The following is a 21,667-nucleotide window of genomic DNA, read 5'->3' as shown; positions in this document are numbered from 1 at the left end:
TTTGAACTACTGTACTCACAGCTCCTGTGAGGAAGTCGAGCACTAAGTGGTTGACCCTCACCTAACACTTTAGAATTTCACATAATGAGGTGCTATTACATGCAAGCACTGTTCATTTTATATATTAGCTTGCCCTTATAATAATTGTAAGAATAATACATATTATAGTTCAGGTGGGTAGCTGCGTCAGCATGCGTAGGCTGCAAAGAAACAAGTAATAGGCTTATTCCACGCTGAAAAGAGAAGAAAGAAAACACAATGTTTCAGCTGTAGAGCCTTCTCAGCTTTCTTCACACCTGAAGAAGGCTCCACGGCCGAAACGTTGTGTTTTCTTTCTTCTCTTTTCAGCATGGAATAATATAGATCATTAACATGGAATAATAATAATATAGGTCATTAATATGGTGACTATGTTCAATTAATTTTTGTGCAATGAACTTGTATGTTTTTAATAACCACAAAGCACTAAATCTGCACTACATATAGCAAGGTTTAGTTTATAGCAGTATAAACTCGTTTGACTTTTCTCTGCTTATTCTCCTGGCCCCAAGCACATTACTTTGCCTGTTCTAGAGTTGCTGTGGAGTCCTTTGATCCTGGTTTAACCTCATTTTTGAGCCAGAAAAATAAAATTTTCAAGTGAAGGTACAGTAGTAAAGACAAACGGTATGTTGTCCCTGTAATGCATCAAAATACTCTAAAACCTTTTTCCACCTACCCTTTTCACACATCTGAAATGAGATAGATCTGTTTTAACAAGCTAAGAAAGATAGCTGCACAAAAGGTAATGGTTCTTGTTATTCTCCTCATGGAAGGGCTTTGCCTGGTTTTTTTCTGTGGCCTGTAGCAACGCTGGCACGTGAACATATTGACCTTCACAGCAGGATAAGATCACAGCTCCTGGTACTGTACAGTACCTCCACTCAGTGATTGTTGTGGGGCAGTAGGGCTGTGTCTACTGAGGCTGATGATGCCCATGTTCGAATCCCCACAGTGACAGAGCTGCTTGTCACATCCCCTCACACAACACCTTAAAACCCAGTGTACAGGCTGTTTAAACATCTCAAGTACTTTGGGAGAACACATGATCGGACCCAGTCATTTTCTGTGCGAACTGCTGCTTCTACGCTATCTGAGGTATTATCATACCTTTAGTTCACAGGCTTAAACCACAATGTAACACATCACTGCTACTGAGTCATTTTCTAAAATCACCAGGCAGCTTCCATGTAAAACCACAGTGGTGAAAGAGGAAATGCCTCACTGCAATTTCTTTTTACTAAGAACCATGTGTTTGTTTTATTGTGTATGTGAAAGAAGCTTTAAAAGCTGACCTTTCGCCATTAGTTATCAGTGTAAGCTTGCTTTTTTCTCTAACGTTTGGTGTATCAATGAGTTCCGGGGGATCTGTCTGTATTTTGGGCCCGTGAGCCTTCTTAGTTTTACAGAAAATTTATAAAATCTATCTTCGGCTGAGATAACGAAGCTGTACCAAGGGTTCCTCTTTGTTTCGGGCTCAGTACACACAAATTGTAACTACTTTATAATAGGTAAGTTGTTCTTTTAAAAAATTCTGTTGTGTTTCTGATGCTACACAATGCAGATACTTGCGCATGTGGTCAGTAGCTAAACGAACTTTGTGTATCAGTGTTTATCATCATGCCTGTCTTTTTGCATTGAAATATACATAAAGTATACATAAAGTCACAGGTTTTAGATTCTACAATGATAAAAGCAAACACAGTGAGTGCATGAGGCTTCTGATTTACAAAAACAATGAGTGTGAATAAAACAAAAGAGACTACTGATCCATGAGAGTCTTATTCTCGAGTCAACAAGTCACAGGAAGTGACTATATCACTTTTCAACATGTCACCGTTATGCTAAAGTACTTTGCCCTAGACTACTGTATACAGTATAAAACGAATGGACAGTATTAATATTATTATAGCAATCAATGTCTAGAGGTTTATGGTTTGCCTGCCTTGCCCTTGAGTTTTTTATATACATATACTGCAATGTACAGAAGTTTGGATGCACAATGTTTAACGATTGAAAAGAGTTTTTCACTATAGTGAAGAAAATAACGGTAAAAGACAAATAATTAAGGGTAAACAACTATTAATAAAGCTTTAATAATTATGTAACCTTATAAGCTTAGGTTAGATGCTTATGCAGTATATCTGTATATTTTGGCAGCCAACAAACTGTCCTGCTCCCTTGTTATTACTATGATAAACTGGCAAAGCTGGTGCTGTATTTTGGTGTTTTAGAATATGTCTACATTTTTTCATGGTTTGTTTGAACACCTTCAATATTTTTAAACATTTCCAGCACATTTGAAAGATATCCATCCCCAAGCCTTCTGATGTAAACATCAACTTGTAATGTACTTTACATGCTGTTTCACTATCAAACATGGATGATTTCTGCCAATCACTAGTAAATGGAAATGATTTTAATTGGCAGACTAACTAATTTTTAGTACAAATATATTTTAGGTTATTCTGCATCTATTAAGAATTTCTAAATGTACTGTATGAAGAAATGCCTAATTTATACTAAATGCTTCTGCAAAGGTTTGACTGCCTGTATTTTGACCCATAGGCATGCTTTTGCTAAAAGTACTTAAATTGCATACTTTAGAAAAAAATGTAGAAAGTTGCTTGCCTTGGATATAAAGGAGGACTGGGTGTACATAAGCTCACCCCCTGGTTAGGATGTAAGCTCATCTCAGAGAGAGGCCACAGAGAAAAAGAAATAATTTTACATAGTCAATCCAATCTAGCCAGCATGTCTTTGGAAAGTGGGAGGAATCCGGAGCACTTGGCTCAAAACCAGGCGAGTGTGGGCAGAACATGCAAACTCCACAGAGACAGACTCCCAGGGTTATAATCAAACCAGGAGCTTGGGACTGTGAGGCAGAGGCGCTTACCAACACAACACCAGTTTACACTGTATCTACTATAGTTCATCTTTTCAAATAACTGCCATGATGGAAGAATATTTGGTGCATTCACAAATGAGACCCCTGGAAACTGTATGTCCTTATACATTACAGACCATGCTGGTGAATGCAGACATGTGATGATTTAATTTAATCCAGGAAAGAGCTGCTAAGTTACTGCTGCACACTGGTAATGTCAGTGGTGTACCCGCTGGTGTACAATGTTGTGATACATAGGGTTATATTCCCTGCGTTTGTACAGTATATGCACAGTATTTGTGTGCATACCAAATTCCACTGCTTCACAGTGCACAGTTTTCACGACATAGTTTTGAAAAAGCCAACTAGTTTTGTAAGAACCCTGTGTTTATCATTTTAAACTTTTGTGTTTGTTACTCTTCCAGACTGAATGATGGATGTTGACATCAACAATGCCTTTGGGCAAGATTCTCAACAGAGCAAACCTGTTGAAGATATGGAAGGATTTCTTGGTCAGTAAAGTACACTCATTTCCTGCAAAACATTTCAGGATATCATAATTTAAAATCTTAATTAGGTCACTTCCTTTTGAACATTTGGTTTTAAAAATGATCGGTACAGTAAATAGCATTCATCTTGTAAAACATTGTCTCAATTCAAGGATAAAACTTCAATATACAGTAGGGGTTTCAGAAACAAAGCATGCTTTCTTTCTATAGGAGAAAGAAGAAAAATAATTCAGCCCGGCTCTCTGAAGGATCCAAAACTTGAAGATTTAAAAACGGTAAAAATCTCACTCACCTCTCCTGAACTCCGGCCATGTTTACTAGAAATTAATTTTCCCTGAAACATAAACCCATTAACAGTACAGGAGCTGGACATGAACAGGATATGTCTTAAGGTCTGTTATATACAGGTAAAACTAGACATTTTTCTCCTGTCAGTTAATACCTGTTGTATACATAAAATACAAGAGAGAAGTAAATTAAGTACATTTCTGGTAGTTCTTTTCTCATTTGTTCCATAATTCCAACCACACACTCCATGCTAGCCTCTCTTCTCTCTTACACAAAAGCTCCTAAAGTCGAACTTGTTGTCATGTTTTATTCATTTTAATTTACAGCGTCTGATTGACTGGATCAACACCACTCTGAAGCCGGAGCACATCGTGGTGCAGAGCCTGGAGGAGGACCTGTTCGATGGCCTGGTGCTGCACCACCTCCTGGGTAGGACCTCTTTTCAGCCCAGCATGTGGGGGGTTCGATGCACATGGTCAGGCAGAACCTGGGTATAGTCAATGAGCTGGGTAAACATGGCGATGCTATAAAAAGTCAGTAGCAGACAGAAAAGTGGGTTTGTTTTCTCTTGTGTTGCATAACTGAAAACCAGGGCTGGCTTTCATGCATACTGTATATGTAATAAATACAGTACAGGTAGGTCAATGTATAGTCCATACCAGAGCCATGGCAGCACTTTGGGTAGAGCTTATTCTGGTTCTTAAAATGCACCCCACTATTTCATATACTGGTTGTACAGTAAATATGGGCAGATGGATTGACATACAGTTCTGTATATAGCCCATAGATACTGTGTCTGAAAACATCTTTAATGGGGTAAACATTTCATTGATTTTTTTAGGTTTGTTGTCTTTTGTTAAACTCAGACAAAATGCTGCAGCATGTGGGATATCTCATGTCTCATCTCTCCAGTCCCTCCTTTTCATTTGCTCTGGATTCCCTGTCGTCCCTGTCAGTCAGGCTAGCGGGGATGAAGCTGGACGTGGAAGAGATCGCGCTGACTGCGATGGCGCAGAAACGAAAGCTGGGGGTCATACTGGAGGCCATAAATAGGGTGCTGGGTCTGTCAGAGGAGGACTCGCAGAAGTGGAGCGTTAACCGTGAGTTATCACAGCGGGGGCTGGGGGTACTGCGCCCTTCCTCACGGCTTTGTCACAAAAATCCGCTGTGGTGAACTGTTCTGTCCTCATTCATCACTCCATCTTGGAGCCCATTAACTGCGATCAGCGTACGCCTGAAATAAACTGGAATGATGACTATAAACAAGTTTATTTTAAAAGTTCATAGTATCAGTATCTACACTATAGGTACTATAGTACTGATACTGTAGATGCTACAGCATCAATGTCACAGGCTGGGATCATGGCTTGGACTACAATAAAGCTTCTTTATTCAAAACCATAACTGAGGAGAGGTCAGTGATGCTGTTGAAAAATACAGCCTGTGTTACTTGTGGTGAAAATAATCCCTTCCCAGACAGTCCCGTTAACTTCTCATAGTCAAACATTTTTCACAGAGTAATTGAACAAAAAGACTGTTGTAAGTACAACGGTAGCATTCAGTAATTCCCCACAGCCTCCTTTCACCAGAAACAGTGAAATCATGGCTGACTGGCAAAATTAATTATATAAAGGAGGGATATAACCAATATAGGCCTCCTGAGCACTTGGAAACCTAAACCACATTACTATACTGTATATACAGTATTTCACTTTAAACAGGCTTTTGACATAAGAATTTCACAAGACACATACACACATTTAACTTTTGTGTTTTTTTAGTCAGTAGCCAGACATTATATGTATCTGTATATAAATGTTTGAACACTTTGTCTTCTTGTTTCTTTTCTGTTCTCTGGATTTGCAGAATTTTGTAAAGGCAGGACATTCAGCTTCCAGGTTACCTGAATGTCCTGACTTTGCAGGTTTGTTACTTGGCTCGCCCATTTATCCATGCCTTGTGTTGTGAATCAGCACTTAAGAACTCTTTGGTCTCTTCTTTGGATCACCAGGTTTATTTGCCAGCAGTGAACGGTCATTTTATCAGTAGATCATACTAATGACAATATTCAGTGTTTGTGAACTGTCTAAAAAAAGGCATTTTTTAAGAAAAAGAGGCAATACATCTTAACATCACTTCAGTAATACCCGATGTATCATGCTTATTAAGAAAAGCACAGAGAGCTGCCTACACAAGAAAATGTGAAGTAAGAATGGCAGAGTAGAGACTGATGTTAAAATTAGACTCGTGAAAGGAAAAAGATAGCTCATGAGGGTTGAAACACTTCCTGTTTCTACTTCCTTTTCACTTGTCTGTGTGTGTCTCTGTAGTTACACATTTTAAATAGCAAAGCCACATTATTCTAAAACGTTTTGCCAGACCCATTACTTTTCAACATTCATTATTTTGCTGTGTCCACAATCCTATAATAAAACACCACACTTTTAGATGAAGGGGATTTAAATTTCCTCTGTAAGTCTGTTAAGTGCCCAAACATCTGTGCGCTTGACAATTTACAGTTTTTCACCTATTAAAACTAAGAATGCAATCACAAAGTATTGATGCTAATTCTTGAAGATTACATATGTTTAGAAAAGAGAGTGGTTTCTTTCTAGAAAAGAGAAAAGGAAAGTTTTTTTTATTATTTTACTAATATAACGGAGTATATAGAAAGGCTACAGTAAATAATTTGTGAACAGTTATTATAACTTTTAATTGGAAAGCAATTAACAGGAATCAAAGTTGACTTGAAAAGTACTAACAGCAAAATATATGCATTGAGTATGGGCAAGCCTAGGTACGAATAACACACATAGTATGAGTTCATACTATAAAGTAAAGTACCAGGTAATATTTTGAACACAGAAACATGCGTTGCTCTTGTGCTAATTAAATGTGAGGGTTATAGCAGTTCTAGTGCACTACAATGGTGACTACATTTCTGTCAGTATTTTAAATTTGCTTCCGTTCTGCCTGAAACATACAGACAATTCCCCGTCTCTTCAGTCAGTGAATGTTTTTGGAAAGACTTTGCTCAGAGAAGGGGGACATGTTTAGCTAGTCTTAGTAAGAAATAATAAATGTTGTTTTTTTTGCTTTCTTGCCGTCAGTCATCCACAACAGAGATTTACTATCCACCCTGCATCTTTTGGTTGCCATCGTGAAGTATTTCCAGCCAGAGATGGCGCTGCCCTCCAATGTGTGTTTGGAGGTTATCATCTTAGAGGTATGACTGGGAGTCTTCTTTCCTGCTCTCATTCTGCACCAAATGTCCTGTTTCAAATCCAGAGTGGGGGGAAGTTCTAGATGATTTCTGAGCCTGTGGTTCTCAGAAGTGCCTCAGATTTGAGGTCCTAAAAGATGAGAGAGAGAGAGTCTTTATTATCCCTGGGTGGGGCAAGTTGTTTGACAGATGCAGTGTGGGTGTACAGACAGACAGAAAAAAATGATGCTTCTCCAAAAACACTTAATGTTAACAAAACATCACCAGTTTGAGACCTGTGCTACACCATTTGCTTGCTGTTGCCTGGATTACTGATACTTGACTGGGGATAGGTGAAGCAGCCTGGTGAAAGGTTATTGAAGAAGTACTCACAAGTGTATGTACTGTATGTTTGGCGGTTTGTGTAAGAATTCACTGTTGCTTGTTTGTTAGAGCTTATGTGATCTTAAAATAGATAAAGAATGAAAGACAATATGCCCTTTTCTCTTAACTTGAAAGAGATATTTATAGATGAATATTTTAAACAGCACATGATAATTGCTCATAGTTATCATTTTAATGAGGTGTTTTGCACTGATTTACTTGCATCTGTGGCCTTAAGAATTATGACTCATACTACATATATGAAAAAAGCATTTAGCTAACTTCAAGGTCGCAAACAATTAAGATCCATCAGGGATCATGCTTGAGTAAGATGGAATTGCAAAGAAATATTACAAGGAAGATGAAAAAAACTTGCACAACTGTTTCAATGGGAAAATAAGCCTTTGTTTAGAAGGATTTCACCTGTTCAAATTGTAAAGTGATGAAACGTCTTTGCTAGATTCTGTTCCATTCCGTCACAGTGCACGTCTTAAGAAAAGTGTTTACATTTTAAACAGTTCCAAAGGTATTCCAAAAGTTTTTATTCACTTTTTTAAATCAACAGGTTAGCAAAGCTGGTATTAAGTCAGAGAAAATAACAGAAAACATCACAGAACCAAGGTGGGTAGTAAATATGTCAGATTGTATTTCAGTGATCAAGTGAGACAAAGTATCCAGGGGCTTACATGTGGGTATAACATTTCCCTGTGATCCACAGTGAATCTTCTATAGTGTCTTGCAAAAATATTAAGATCATTTCAAAGCTTTCACATTTTACACTTTGATTTAGCAATTAATATTTGTCATATACACAACCTACTCCACCATTCAAAGCCAAAAAAAAAAGCTACAGTAATATGAAAGTAAAAATGGAAAAGTCATCGTTGCATAAATATTCCAAAAAATATTTAAACTCATTGCTATAATAAACGTAAATTAATTTAGGTACATAAAATTACCTTTAGGGGCTACATAGTTAGTTGAGTTGTGCAGTTATAGTGGTTCATATGATTTCAGAATAAATCCACCTCTTTTTGTAAGGTTCTTCAGTCAGGTAGTGAATTTCAAGCAAAGATTCTACCAGGAAGATCAAGGTGCTTTCGAAACAACTCAAGAATTAAGTTATATAAAGGCACAGATCAGGAGAAAATCATTTCAAAGAACTTTTATATCTCTTTGATCATGAGGAAGTCGATCATTAGGAATCTGAAAATACCGAGACACCTCCTAGATTAGACTGTCCTTCCAAAATGAGCAACCAGGCAAGGAGAAAATTGGTTAGGGATGCCCCTGTTAGTCCAACAGTAAAAGAGCTTCAGAGTTCTGTGGCAGAGATTGAAGACAATGTCCAGGTATCAACAATATCCCAGTCACTCCACTAAGGGGGCAGTCACCCCACGTAAGGAATGGAGAAAAAAAAACATCCTAAATATTGCATGGTATTGACAAAACACCTAACTGATTCTAGTCCGACAACACAAAATTGGAATGTTTTCATCCACTGTACTGGAAATGCAAAGTGTTCCATGTGATGCAAACCCAGCATTACTCAGTGACAGCCATCCCTGCCATCAAGCATGGTGGTGGCAGCATCATGTTATAGTTCTGTGTCTTATCAGGAAGAACTGGAAAGCTTGTTACCGGCAAATCTCAGAGGAAAACCTGCATCCAATCTAAAACTTGGAAAAAATCACTTTATACCAGGATAATGACTAGAAGCACAAGGCCAAAACTATAATGGAATAGCCTAAGATAAAAAAAATGAATGTCTTGGAGTGTCCCATTTCACATCCTGACTTGAATCCTATTGAGAATCTGTGGGGAGACCTGGAAACTGCTGTTCATATTTGATCCCCAAGCAACTTATGAGTTTGAGCAATTTTGTCTATATGATTGGGCAAAAATTGCACTAGGCAAAGCTGTTGGAGACTTACCCAATAAGAATTTCTGCGGTAATTGCTGCGTCCACTAAATATTGAATTCACAGGTTCAACTTTACTTATGTAATCAAAGAATTTCAATTATTTCTCACTAGTATTTTTGTTGACATTTGCTGTAATACACAGTATAACCATTTGAAGTGTCCATTTTGAGCATTCAGGGTTTGAAAAAATAAGTTTGAAAATATGTATGCATCATTTTGTCATTTCACAAAATGGAGCACCTTGGGAAGGATCTGAATATTTTTGCAAGGTACAGTAATTAATACATAATAAAAATGACATGAGCTGCCACTAACTTAGAGATCTACAGCTTGGGCTCCCAACTCACTCAACCAAGCCCCGTGATCTGGGCTCCATGATCCAGACGGTTTGAGTTATGTCACTGATCCTCTTTTAGCAGGATTCCCTAAACAGAGTTGTACAATTAGCTCAGTACAACTGGATGTGGAATTGGAATTAGTTGGCCAGGGCTCTCTTGCATCACAGTGGAAAAGTGATCCCAGAGATTTCACACAGGTCCATGTGATGAGCTCACAGTGACCTCAGTGGGAGACACGCCTCTTCTCCAATTGGTACTGAACCTCCTGCATGTCGCTGCAAAGCTTGCTGCCTATTATAAGTTATAATGTTGACTTTAATTATAAGTTGAATGTCTCAATGAGTGCGTGGGTCTCAAGGAATCTGTCTGCATGTTCTCGCTCTCCCTGTGTGGAGTCATTGTAAGACAGAAAAAAGACGATTCCAAAATGGGTGGAAACAATAAAATTGTAAATTCTAATGTATATACTGTACATGTATCCATTTTCATCCCACTTCGTGCTGGTCACAGTTTCTAAATGTATTCTTAATTAATGAATCTGCAGCTTGAAGAGCTCTTGCACGATGTGAATTGCAATATGTTTTACACTAAATCCCTTTCATCTCTCTCCTTTATTCTCAGTAGATCATTGGATGAGAATTCACAGAGTAAGTGGAAGCAGAAAAAAACAATTATGGTAAAATTAACATGCAATGATAATAAGGAAAAATCAAAGTATTTTCTTCTCTTCTTTAACCTGCGGAGAAGATAAGCAGTCCAACCTTTAGCTACCAAAAACCTGTTAACCCTAAGTAATTGTACTGTATGGCTCATTAATGACATTCAGATTCAGTTCAGTTCAGATTTGATTACAATGCAATGGTGAGACCAAACAATATGTGTACCTATGTTAATATATATGTAGTACTATGCAAAAGAAGGTGTTATTTTAGAATGATGAATTTACTTCAGGTTTAACTCCAGATAGAAATTTTAGATACACATAGTGAAAAAGGATTTGGGAAGCAGAAAAAAATCTGTCATTAGAATGTTGCAGGAGAAGTCTCATAAACCTGGCAGCTTTATGAAATGTTTTACAGACATTATATATAAAATTCCTTGAATCTGACTTCCCTATCTTATACTACAAATACAACATATACTGTATAGAGATATAACATTTATGGATGTACAGTATAAACAGTATATGGTATATTCCTTTGTTATGCTTCTGGCTACTATCTGCTTATTAAAACTAATAACTTTTTGCCCTTTCCCAAACTAACAGAAGCCAATCAGCACAAGTACTGTATAACGTGCATGTGTGCTGGTTAGCTACAATACAGCAATATGTGCTTATTTTTTAGTTAGGTAGTCCACAAACCTCAAACTCCACCTGTCTCTTAAAGCTCATGTGTGTTTTTAGGGACCATAAAGAAAATGTAGTCCCTCTTGAGTACAAAAGCCCATATTGTACAAAAGAATGTTATTGAAATGATTTGCTTTTTAACCATCTGTGCATGAGATCTAAACATCTCAGACACAATCAGGTGTTGCAATGATCACAAGTCAAGAAGTGTTGAAGCATCTACAGTTATCCATCACATTCAAGTTTGCACAGCAGTTTATACGATATTTGCATATTTGACTGATGCTTATCTATGTGCTGTGTATTTGTGTATCAGTCATCTATCTTCGGCTGATGTCAACATACGTGTGTATCCACTGTATGTCTAAGCTCTTAGTCGTGTTCCTTCATTGTCTATTGCTCTCTTAAAAATAGATCCCATTGATGAACTTCTGAAGCTGGAGCCACAGAAAGTGAACACTGTAAAGCAGGTAAGATAGATAAAGGAAATACACCATCTTTATCCCCACCTCACTCAAGAACAAAAGAAGGGTTACAAACGAGAGCAGGGAAATCAATCCATTTGGCAGTTAGAGGTTAGTTGATGCAAGGAGCTGCAACAATGTCTTGAAAGAACCAAGGGTATTGGCTTCACCAACATGTCTTGGTAGCTTGTTCCAGACTCTCACAACCCTTTGTGTAAACACTTGCATCCTGTCCTGATTGGAGAATCTCATCCAGATCTGTCTTGAAAAAAACGTGGGGTATTGACACCACTGTAAAAGCAAGGCAGTTTAGGGTTCACTGCAAGTGGGTGGTGCCAATTGTCACCACAACTGACATCTACCAACCATGGCCATGTCACTGACTATGGCACATAGCTGACCTTGAACAGGCACACACCTGGGTGAGCGCCATGGAGGGTAGGGTGGGATTAGTGGGCTCTCTTGGCTCTTAGCAACTCAGGGCCCTGGATCCTTACAGGCATGCAGAGCTGCTGGAGACCAATGCACCTCTACTCCAGTCAGCACTGATCCTCCCACATGAGGTTGTGTCGAATATGATGTGTTCAAAGACAATTTGGACAGATCAGAGGAGTATCTACAGCACCTTCCTCATCTTCCCCTGTGTGCAGTCACAGGGTTTGTACTGTACCTGTGAGCAAAGATGTGATGAACAAGCAATTGGCTTTCCCATATCCGATGGATATAAAAAAAAGTACATCTAAATTTCACAAAAAAGAGTTGAACCAACAGAAGTTGGGTTTGAAATCAATCCCCTGTTCACAGTCCTCTCACTTCTTTCAGTACAGATGTAAGTACTAAAAGAACACTGAGGTACTCTCCTCCCTGATTTTTAAAGGTTGTACATAACACCAGTGTATATTGTTGAGGATTTAATGGCCTTTACCTTTGTATTTATTTTGAATTTTAGGCTATTTTGCATTTTGTCAACAAGAACATGGCACGTATGGGATTACAAGTGTCTGACATAGATACACAGGTATGTTTATACTGTACAAAAGCCTTTGAGAAAAGACTGATGGTTGAAGTATAAAGCTACAGTGTACGCAAAGGTTTTTTTTTGATTCAGCAAGACAAAAAAAACAACTTTTGAATTCATAAGATGGAACGCAGTTTTAAAATAAATATCACACACTTTGTTTTTCAACAGTTTTCTGATGGGGTCATACTGCTATTACTAATCGGCCAACTGGAAGACTACTTTGTTCATCTGAGTGAGTTCTACCTCACCCCTTCAACTAATGCAGAAATGGTGAGAGAGCATCATATTGCTTTAATTCACAAGTTCAAATCCAAACGTATTTAATACAGTTAATGTGAATCCAAATATAGTTAATTAAATTAGCATTTAATGTCTAGGTAAAACCTCAGGTGGCAAAAGATGAACATATACTGTATGCTGTGGGCTATAGCATGTACAGTATACAGTATATAATATTGCATCAGTTCAGTTTCTGGTTGTTTCACCACATTTATAAAACATAGATTAATAGTAAAACACTGTGTTTCATGGATTGCTGGGTATGCTGCTTTTGAAATAGTGAATATTACTGTAATCTGGATGTTATTTTTAAAATGTTCTACTACTGTATCATGAAAAGTACCCATGAATATCTAAATCTTCTAGTGCCACTGACTCAGACTGTTCAGAAATCACAGGCATTTGCCATGAAAACACAACTCTGGCATATTAAGTGTGAAGCAGAGCCTGTGCTTGTAAACAAAGTTAAAGAACAACAACATATAATCTTTTATTACAGTCAAAATGCTTCACCATGAGCTAAAGACTGCACCCTGAAGTGCAGCTACATCTGGGGCTGCAGCTGTCTTATGAACACAGCTTAACAGATTGCCTTTCTGTGGTATGTGACTGTGCCTTAAGATGTATCAAAATGCTTCAGGGAAAAATAACCAGCTGCCAAACCATAGGGTGTCCTCACAAATTAAAAGCTAACAAGACCGGATAGCAAGAACAAGTCTTTAAGAACTACAGAGTCTAATGGTTAAGAGGTGGCTCACAAAACATACAGTATAAACTGCCCTATGTATGTGATCATACCCTAAGACATAACGAGATCTAGCATGAGAGAGTGGGAGCTGTTTGAAAGGATTCTACTAAAAATCTTGTAAGAAATACTCCAGCTGATAGTTACAGAGATCCTTCATTTTTGGCATACATTGATGCGTTCACAAGAACACTGGATGGCCAGAGGTTTGAACACGTTGCTATAACATGTCCACTGAAATCATTTGATATTATTGTCAGGGACTGAACATTGAATAAATACATAGAATGAATACAAAACATTCAATGAAAAGAATCTATGTCTGGCACATACTGTAGTCCAGAATCACAGGCATCAACCCACCATCCCAAGAATTCATACATGATCTATTCACTAAATAGCAACCAGATAACATACGTTTGGATAGAACAATATGGTCTAATCTCTAAGGTTTTCCTGTTAACCCTCAAAACTGTTTCAGAGCCATTGACATGGTCCTTGGAGGAAGTCAATGTGTCCCACATGTGAGAATTATCATAGTGCACGCCCCTCATTGTGGATTAAATAACATGTCTGATTGAACATGTGAAATTTTTGTTTGTGCAGGTACATAATGTCACCCTAGCTTTGGACCTGCTGAGTGACAGAGAAATCCAGCTGTACAATGTTGCCCCTGAAGGTCAGTGCATATTGAAATGTAGCTTATTTATTTTCCCTTAACAAGGTGTAGCAGCACATTTTATGCCTGCAGGCACCTCTGAGCAGGGGAAAGTGGATTGTATCATCCAATCATGTTAGGGCTGCACAGACAGGTGTCTTAGCCTGCTAATATTATGCTTAGTTCAGTTATTTACAGTATGATGAGTGTTATTCTGGAGAGCTCCGCGAGTGTCTAATTATACCCACAAAACAGACAGACCTACCCCCAGATCAAAGACTCTTTGCAAACTACTGAACTCAGCTTGTATTGGTCACATTGTTTTATATGTGTTTTAATATGTATATAATCCCACTGTGGCAGGGGGTGTTATCTACCCAAAACCAAAATAACACCCATCCACCAAAGTAACAACTATTAAACAAATTAAAAATACAGTAAGAAAATGCACCACCAATGTAAGGAAGCATTACTACTGGATTTTAATTTAAAAAAATAAAGTTTCCTTGCCCTGTTACAGTCAGAGCTACTGAAAAAAAAGGAGCCCAACTAGTTAGAAATGAATTTACTAAAATACAAGATTTAGAGATAACAGTGAACACAAAGACTCTTGTGTTCAGATATTGCAGCCTCCATCGTTGTGAGGATGCATGTTTTCCAGACCTTTGTGTGTGGTTGCGAAGACAGTAATGTAATGTAAGCTGTTTCCAAAGAAGCAGCAGGAAACAGCTTTTCCCTCAAAAATCCCACGGTGTCGCATCATGTCGACTGAGCAGATGAAGCATTACATGATATCAGGTAGCGGAAAGACAAAATATCATAGGAATTCCAAAAATAATTGGTGCCAGGTTGCATTGTGATTTCTTTCAATGAAAAGTCATTTTCCAATATGCCTGTATGTATGTGCATGTATTTATATGATACATATACATGCATATATATATATATTTATATATGTATTTACTGTATATATAATCTGCATTTATATGTGTTTGTATTTATATTTACCTAGTCTGGACGGGATATGACCCATAATACATTTTCTTTGAAATCTGTGTTTATGCCCAAATGCATATACTGTAGTATAAATTCTAGTGATACATAGTTATGGTAATTAAAATGATTTATGGATTGTTTTTGTATATTATAACTATACATTATACATTTTATATATATATACTGTATATGGTGAAACCCCCGAACTGGAGCGTAAGTAATCTGCGTACGATGCTTTATCTGGATCATATTTTGTTGTTCCACTAGAATATGCCAGAGTGTAGCATTGGGGGCAGCATATGTTTAGCATTTAAATCGAAAATGTGTCAAGAAGGCAGAAAATTTGTCTGTGGCACAAAAGTTTGGATGAATCACCTGCTCTGGGGTTGCCTGAAATGAATAGTCATTCTCAAAAGGTTTCCATTTCAGAGTTCTCTTTTTTTCCACAGTCAGAATGGAAAACAAACTAATAAGATGTTGGTTATTTTCAATTGAATGAATATTTCATCTGTAGCCTCCCCTGTCAAATTCCAAACACAAGAAGAAGCAGGGTATATAATACTAGATTCCTAGAGAGGAATAAACAAGTAATACAATCAATGCAGCAGAGAAACCTGTTTGCTGTCTGTGTGTATGAATGTCTGCCTGTGTCTATTTGGAAGTATAGTTATGAACAGTGCTGAGTGGGGTATGAGAGAGTATTTGTCTTTATCTCTCCATTCAAGTGCAATAGATGAGAAATGTATGCATGCTCTATGTTCTGGGCTGTTCTGATAATAGACTGAAATGCTGACAACTGTTACGCAAGAATTCACTTCATGTTTAAAAGAACTATTATAAGAAATATTGCAGTAATTTACATTTTTACATTACTTGCAGTGATTTGTAATCAATAAAGTATTCCTTATTGCAAATCTAAAAGTATTACAAATGTGTTTGGATACGTCTGTACCACCTTTGCTCACCATCTTGGTGCAATGTTTGCCCATTCTTCTGGGCAGACATGCTCAAGCTTTTTCAATTTGCCTGGGGATCGCTTACAGGCAGTTTTTAAACTTTACAGTTTTTCCTCCGTCTCTCAATAAAGACTGCTGGGGCCCTGTGTTCAATTCTGGACCCTGGGGTGCTACTGTATCTGTGTGGAGTTTGTAAGGTCTTCCTGTATTCACATGGGTTTCCACCCACAGTCCAAAACAAAATACTGCTTAATTTGTTTTCTGGTTAAATTGGCCCTAGATGTGAGAGTGTGCATGTCTGTTTTGTGTCTGCGTGTCTGCCCCTGCAATGGACTGGCATCCCATCCAAATTTGTACCCTGCCTTGTGCCTGTTGCTTGTTGGGATAGTCTCCTGCTCACATGTGACCCTGCATCAGAAGAAGTGGTTTTGTGGAATAGGCTGTGTATATAAAAAATACTACTTGGTACTTCAAAGTGTCATGTCAGCAAGCAACAAAATGTGAAAACTGTGCAAGGGTCTAATTACACTTGCAAAGGCACTGTAACTGAATCAGTTTTGGTAGCATGAAGTAAACACACAAGGGCATGAAAGATATTACAGATGGAAGGAGCTTACTCTGGACAGCTTGCCTGTACATTTGTATGTATAGTATTGATCCAAGAACCTTGTCAAGCCATTTTGTAAATAATCCGGGTGACTCAGTGCCCACAGCATAGTTTTCATGAAATAACATCTCTTTGTGTGAAGGATGCCTCCTGTTTTCCATCTTGAATCTGCTTATACTTATTTTCCATGTGTGCGTTCCCTGTCTCTGTGCATAAATGGATTGTCATGCATACAGCCTTGTACTTATGATTTTGGTGAAGGTTTCGGCTGAATGGTAGTTAAATACATTTCTCATGGCAATATGTTTGTTTTTCTTTTGCTGTAGATATCGTCTCTCAGGATCTGACGGCAACTCTGACAGTCCTGTACGCCCTGTTTAAGAAATACAAATACAGATGAAGGGAAGGCAGATGGAGGGGTACAGGCAGGCACATTAATAAAAGATACCCAGTGGCTGACAGCCCTTGTCATGCTGAAGTGGCATTATGACCAGAATGTCAAGAAGCCTCAAGAGCCCTCTAGAAAATCAGCATCTACAACTGGCACTCTAATATCTATCTTTAAATGCAACTTCCTTTTCTACCTGATGCTCCCTGAAGAGACATATTTTATGTTATTTTACCAGAACAGAACCTGGCATTCTTCCATTAAATCGGACTGTAATGTAATGCATTCCAAGGTATTGTTGTCTTTATTTGATTTATTTAGGACTTTTCTGAACAAGCCATGAGCTCAAACTTCTTTTTGCTGTCTTTGGTTTTAATCCAAAGAATCAAGCGCGTCCTGAATATAAACCTTAATTAGCTTAAGGGAATGAAGAGGAAGATGATGGAGGGGGTTATCTGAAAACCCCCGTTCTTTTTTTACTAATCCTTCAGTGAAAAGTATTGGTTCTCCCTCTAGTGGATACATGTTGTACTACCTAATATACTGTACTGTATATATCACAAGGTATACAAAGGTCAAAAGTCAACTTTATTGCCAAACCAACGCTTCAGGTTGTTAGAATTTTTTTTGTGGCACTCTTGAAGTAACAGAGATACAGTACAGAAAGACTTAGATACAAAGAAAAGAAAGAAAAAGTATAAATAACATACTCATTTCATACAGTATATAAAATACAATATAGTGCTATATTGGGGGTGTTGTTGAGTTTATACTCCCTGCTTATGGATCAGCATGATCACAATGACAAAGTGCAATGCACAGATGTACAGTACCTCACTACAACAGGGCAGACTCCAGTTCAGTTTATTTTGTCTTAGGCACAAGTTCAACGAAATGCTTATGTCCAAGAATGCACCAATACAAAGACATTAAGGAAATGCCAAACATAAGCACAAAATGGCAGCAGCAGTAACAACAACATTAAATAACACACAGCTTAAATAAAAACAACAAAAAAACAACAACAGTGCTGCAGGAAGAAGCTGTCTCTGAATCTGAAGTGACAGTCTGTCTGATTTAACCTACAGATTTATTTATCTGTATTTGCAGATGAAACAAAAGAAGTGGATTCCAGTGGCAGAGATATACAGTGTAATATGAGTTCTGCGATGGGCAAGATTATTCAAAGGATTGACACCTAAGATCAAATTAACATATAGAGACACGCACAGAGGATTTTTCACCATGCCACTAAACTGGGACAAATTAACACTTCGGTTTAGCATTAATTGCATGCTAAGTGATCTTTGTTACTTACAGTAATTATCAGCAGGCAGCATTAAAGCATGTTAGCATTATGTGAATCGGAAAAGTAAATAATTATTTTAAAACATTTTGTGGATGCACTATTTCTTCTCGTTGTTATTGTTTTGCAGTTATCCCTGAATCTGCTTTTGCCTTCTGTTAATTAATACTTTGTCATATTTCACACAGACTCCCTGGCATGTTGTCATTATCATGGATCAGATGTCCATACCATCTGAGTGGTGGATTGACAGAAAGAGAATATACTAAAGGATTTAATTCTGCTTGGTCTAAATGCTGATTTGTTTCATTTTGGAGAAGAGGTAAAAGGCCTCTCCTGTCTTAACGTGTTTGGGTAATCTGGAGCAGTTTGGTAATGCTACATTAAGGTATATTGGCTTGGCAGTAAGGAGTAATGGTAAGGATTCCTGTGTGGGAAATTTGGGTTCAAGTCCCAAGTGGAACAATTGTGCACTTGAGGGAGGTACTTGACCTGCATTGCCACCAACTCAACTACAACAATGCACACAACCTGTCCATGCTGTGTTGGTTAAAAGCATTTGCTTAATAATAAATAATAGTCTTGTTCCTCTTTTCAAGCAAGTCACAAGCACTTGATCCCATCGTCCTGGGTATAATAAGCAAATGTATGTGTCTTGTCACTTTCTAACCTCCCTCTCAACTGTGTTCAGTGCTATACACCCAGTCTGGAATGTTGAAAGACATGTGGTCAAATGTATTTAACTATATTATGATTTCATGCATGTAACTGAAAATTGTTTTGCAACCAAAGGAAACAAGAGACAGGGTTGTTCTAAATTTGTAAACACATGATTGCTTGACATCAAACAATAAACCCAGTGTGAAATAAAAAGCCCTATTGCTAGGGACTGTTAAAGATGACTCAACACTTATGTGGTTTTAAATATGAATAAATGTGGGTACATGTCAAGTGTATCTGTTTACTTGAAAATCAACACACTGAATTGAACACCCCGTCTCTCCCTGCAAAAACAAGTTTATTAAACATTCATTCACCTGTTTAGAGAAAAAAAATATATTGAGCTACAGGAACAACTGGATATTAGAATTGCCAAGAGGAAGACAAAAAGAATATTGCAATAGAGGCAAAAATAATGTGAAGCACTTTTTCCAGTTGAAGAAACTTTAGAAAAAGGAAGTTAACATTTAAGCCCTCACAAAGCAGTAAAGCAGTTCTTGATGGCTTAATTGTTATCTCATAAGAGGCATAGGTTTCTTTGCAGTGCTACAACAGTATAAGAACAGTAAAAGTGGGAATGGTTGTGATATAATAATAAGATAAGATAAGATCACTTTATTAGGGGGTTTAATAGGGGCTTTAATAGGGGCTTAATAATAGAAGATGACAAAGATATGGTTATCACACTAAATTAATATTTCACTCAGGTGTTTCCAATAGAAGTAAAATAGAATTTCATGTTGTACTTCGAGCTCAAGCAGTACTGGGCAATTTTAACATACCTGATACTGAGATTCTAGAGGGGCCAGGGCAGTTAAAAAGATAGGAATTAATGGAGCCTGATGGTATTTTCCCAAACATTTGTAAGGAAAATAGGGGATGTTTGTTTTCATAAATTTCTATCTAGAATATTTCAGCTCACGCTTAGAACAGGAGCAGGACTCACAAATTGGAAATCTGCAAATCTAACACCAGCCCACACAAAAGGGAACTGAACTGAACCATGAAGCAACTTTTTGTAACTGGTAAAGTTATGGACATGATAGTTACAGCTAATAAAACAGAAGAATATTTAGAAAACATGGACATTTTTAGACACAGCAAACAGGTTTAGAAAGGGAAAGTCTTGTCTAGCTAATTTGCTAGACATTTTTGAACAAGTGACAAGGACATTAAATAATACTTACAGTAAGTCTATGACATGATATATTTAGATTTACAGAAAGTGTCTGATAGACTCCCTCATAAAAGGTTTATTTTTAAGGTACACTGTATGAATAATGGGGTGGCACAGGGATCCATTTAAGTTCTGCTGCTCTTCTTGATCTATATTGTTACCAATAGGGGGGATTAAGAAATTAGAGAATATTGAACAAAATAATCAGTAAAAAAATAAATAATCATAACTGTCAAATTGTAAAATACAGTATATGCCAAAAATATACAAAAATGTTGCTATACAGTAGTTTTTTATCTGGCATAGTTCTGGCAAAAGATTAATAAATCAGGTAAACTGGGATAAAGAAATATTTATTAACAATAACAACAACACAAAAAACAACATACATCATAGTACAAGTTACTCTATTTACAAACAAGGCAACTCAGAGGACCACATTCTGACTAACCAAAAAAACCCAGACTGCTACGCAGTGTTCAAAAATCCTAAATAACACTCAAAAGGCCAATAAGATAAATGAACCTGTGAGAAATACACAGAATACAACCCATTGCTAAATCTCCCTTTCTATAAATCTGGATGCTCCAAAGTAAATGAGAAGCTATTTCCTTATTCCAAAAAAAAATGCATCTACTATCCAGGAGAGAATGTTTTTAATTTGGGGATTCTTTATAAAGGAAATCATAGTTTCCTAAAACAATGAATGGGAGGTACTCTTAGTCAAGCTTCAAAAACTTAAACTCGAATCTGATCTTTAAGGCTGATCCATACTAGGTCCTCTCACCTGGCACACACGTCTGTCACGCCCTCTACATCCAGAGGGAGCTGCTTCTCTGTCCTGTTCCTAGTTTCCCTGTGCTTTACTTGTTATTCCAGTGTGTCTTGTTGTCTGGGGCTGTATATTTCTGGGTCTCCCTTTCCTCCTCGCTCGGCATTGGGATCAGTTGTAGAGAGGCTCGCCTCACCAGGTTGCCCCACGTCCGCTACCTGAGGGCTAATGTCTCGTCCCCGACTCCGCCCGATACCTTGATCCTGGAGCGAACCCCCATGTTTGCTCCATTCCTGCCACTTCGCATAGGATCTTCCTGTTCTGCCGATCTCTCCACAGATAGCTATCGGCCTCCGGGACAATGTCCTCCTGTGTCTCCCTTCCTTGTGTGTTCCTCTCTTTGTGTCTCCAGAGAACTAAGATTTGATCTAGATATACAGTACAAAATCCTAAAGTGCACAGATACCGTAGGTTCAACTCAGGTGACTGTTTCACATTTGTTAAAGAAGGACATGAGGTACCAATTGGAAATCTAAGGGGGTTTAATTTAGGACAGAGAATAGGAAACACTTCTTTATTCTAGGAGTTGTGTGTATCTGCAACAGACTTCCCATCCACGTGGTTAAGACCCAAACTCTGGGGATCTTGAAGAAATGGCT

At 37.8% G+C, this 21,667-nt stretch overlaps 1 protein-coding gene across 3 annotated transcripts; it reads left to right on the top strand.

Moving 5' to 3' along the window:
* The first annotated feature begins 1,257 nt into the window (after positions 1-1,257).
* Positions 1,258-17,311, top strand: parvg (parvin, gamma). 3 transcript variants are annotated; one of them, XM_088923376.1, is made up of 13 exons: positions 1,258-1,550; positions 3,352-3,438; positions 3,646-3,710; positions 4,050-4,152; positions 4,680-4,823; positions 6,834-6,949; positions 7,875-7,930; positions 10,196-10,218; positions 11,334-11,389; positions 12,333-12,401; positions 12,573-12,674; positions 14,035-14,107; positions 16,972-17,311. In XM_088923376.1, the coding sequence occupies exons 2-13, from the start codon at positions 3,357-3,359 to the stop codon at positions 17,043-17,045; spliced, it is 963 nt and encodes a 320-aa protein (XP_088779502.1). In that variant the 5' UTR covers positions 1,258-1,550; positions 3,352-3,356; the 3' UTR covers positions 17,046-17,311. The 3 variants fall into 3 exon arrangements, with proteins under 3 accessions (XP_088779502.1, XP_088779501.1, XP_088779503.1); XM_088923375.1 differs by having other exon boundaries at positions 10,193-10,218; XM_088923377.1 differs by lacking the exon at positions 12,333-12,401 and having other exon boundaries at positions 10,193-10,218.
* The last annotated feature ends 4,356 nt before the right edge of the window (positions 17,312-21,667 follow it).

Source organism: Atractosteus spatula, chromosome 8, assembly GCF_055471065.1.
Source record: "Atractosteus spatula isolate fAtrSpa1 chromosome 8, fAtrSpa1.hap1, whole genome shotgun sequence".
In the NCBI taxonomy this organism is placed as follows: Eukaryota; Metazoa; Chordata; class Actinopteri; order Semionotiformes; family Lepisosteidae; genus Atractosteus; species Atractosteus spatula.
The sequence above is the reverse complement of the archived record's forward strand: the minus strand, read 5'-3'. Positions and strand labels throughout refer to the sequence as shown.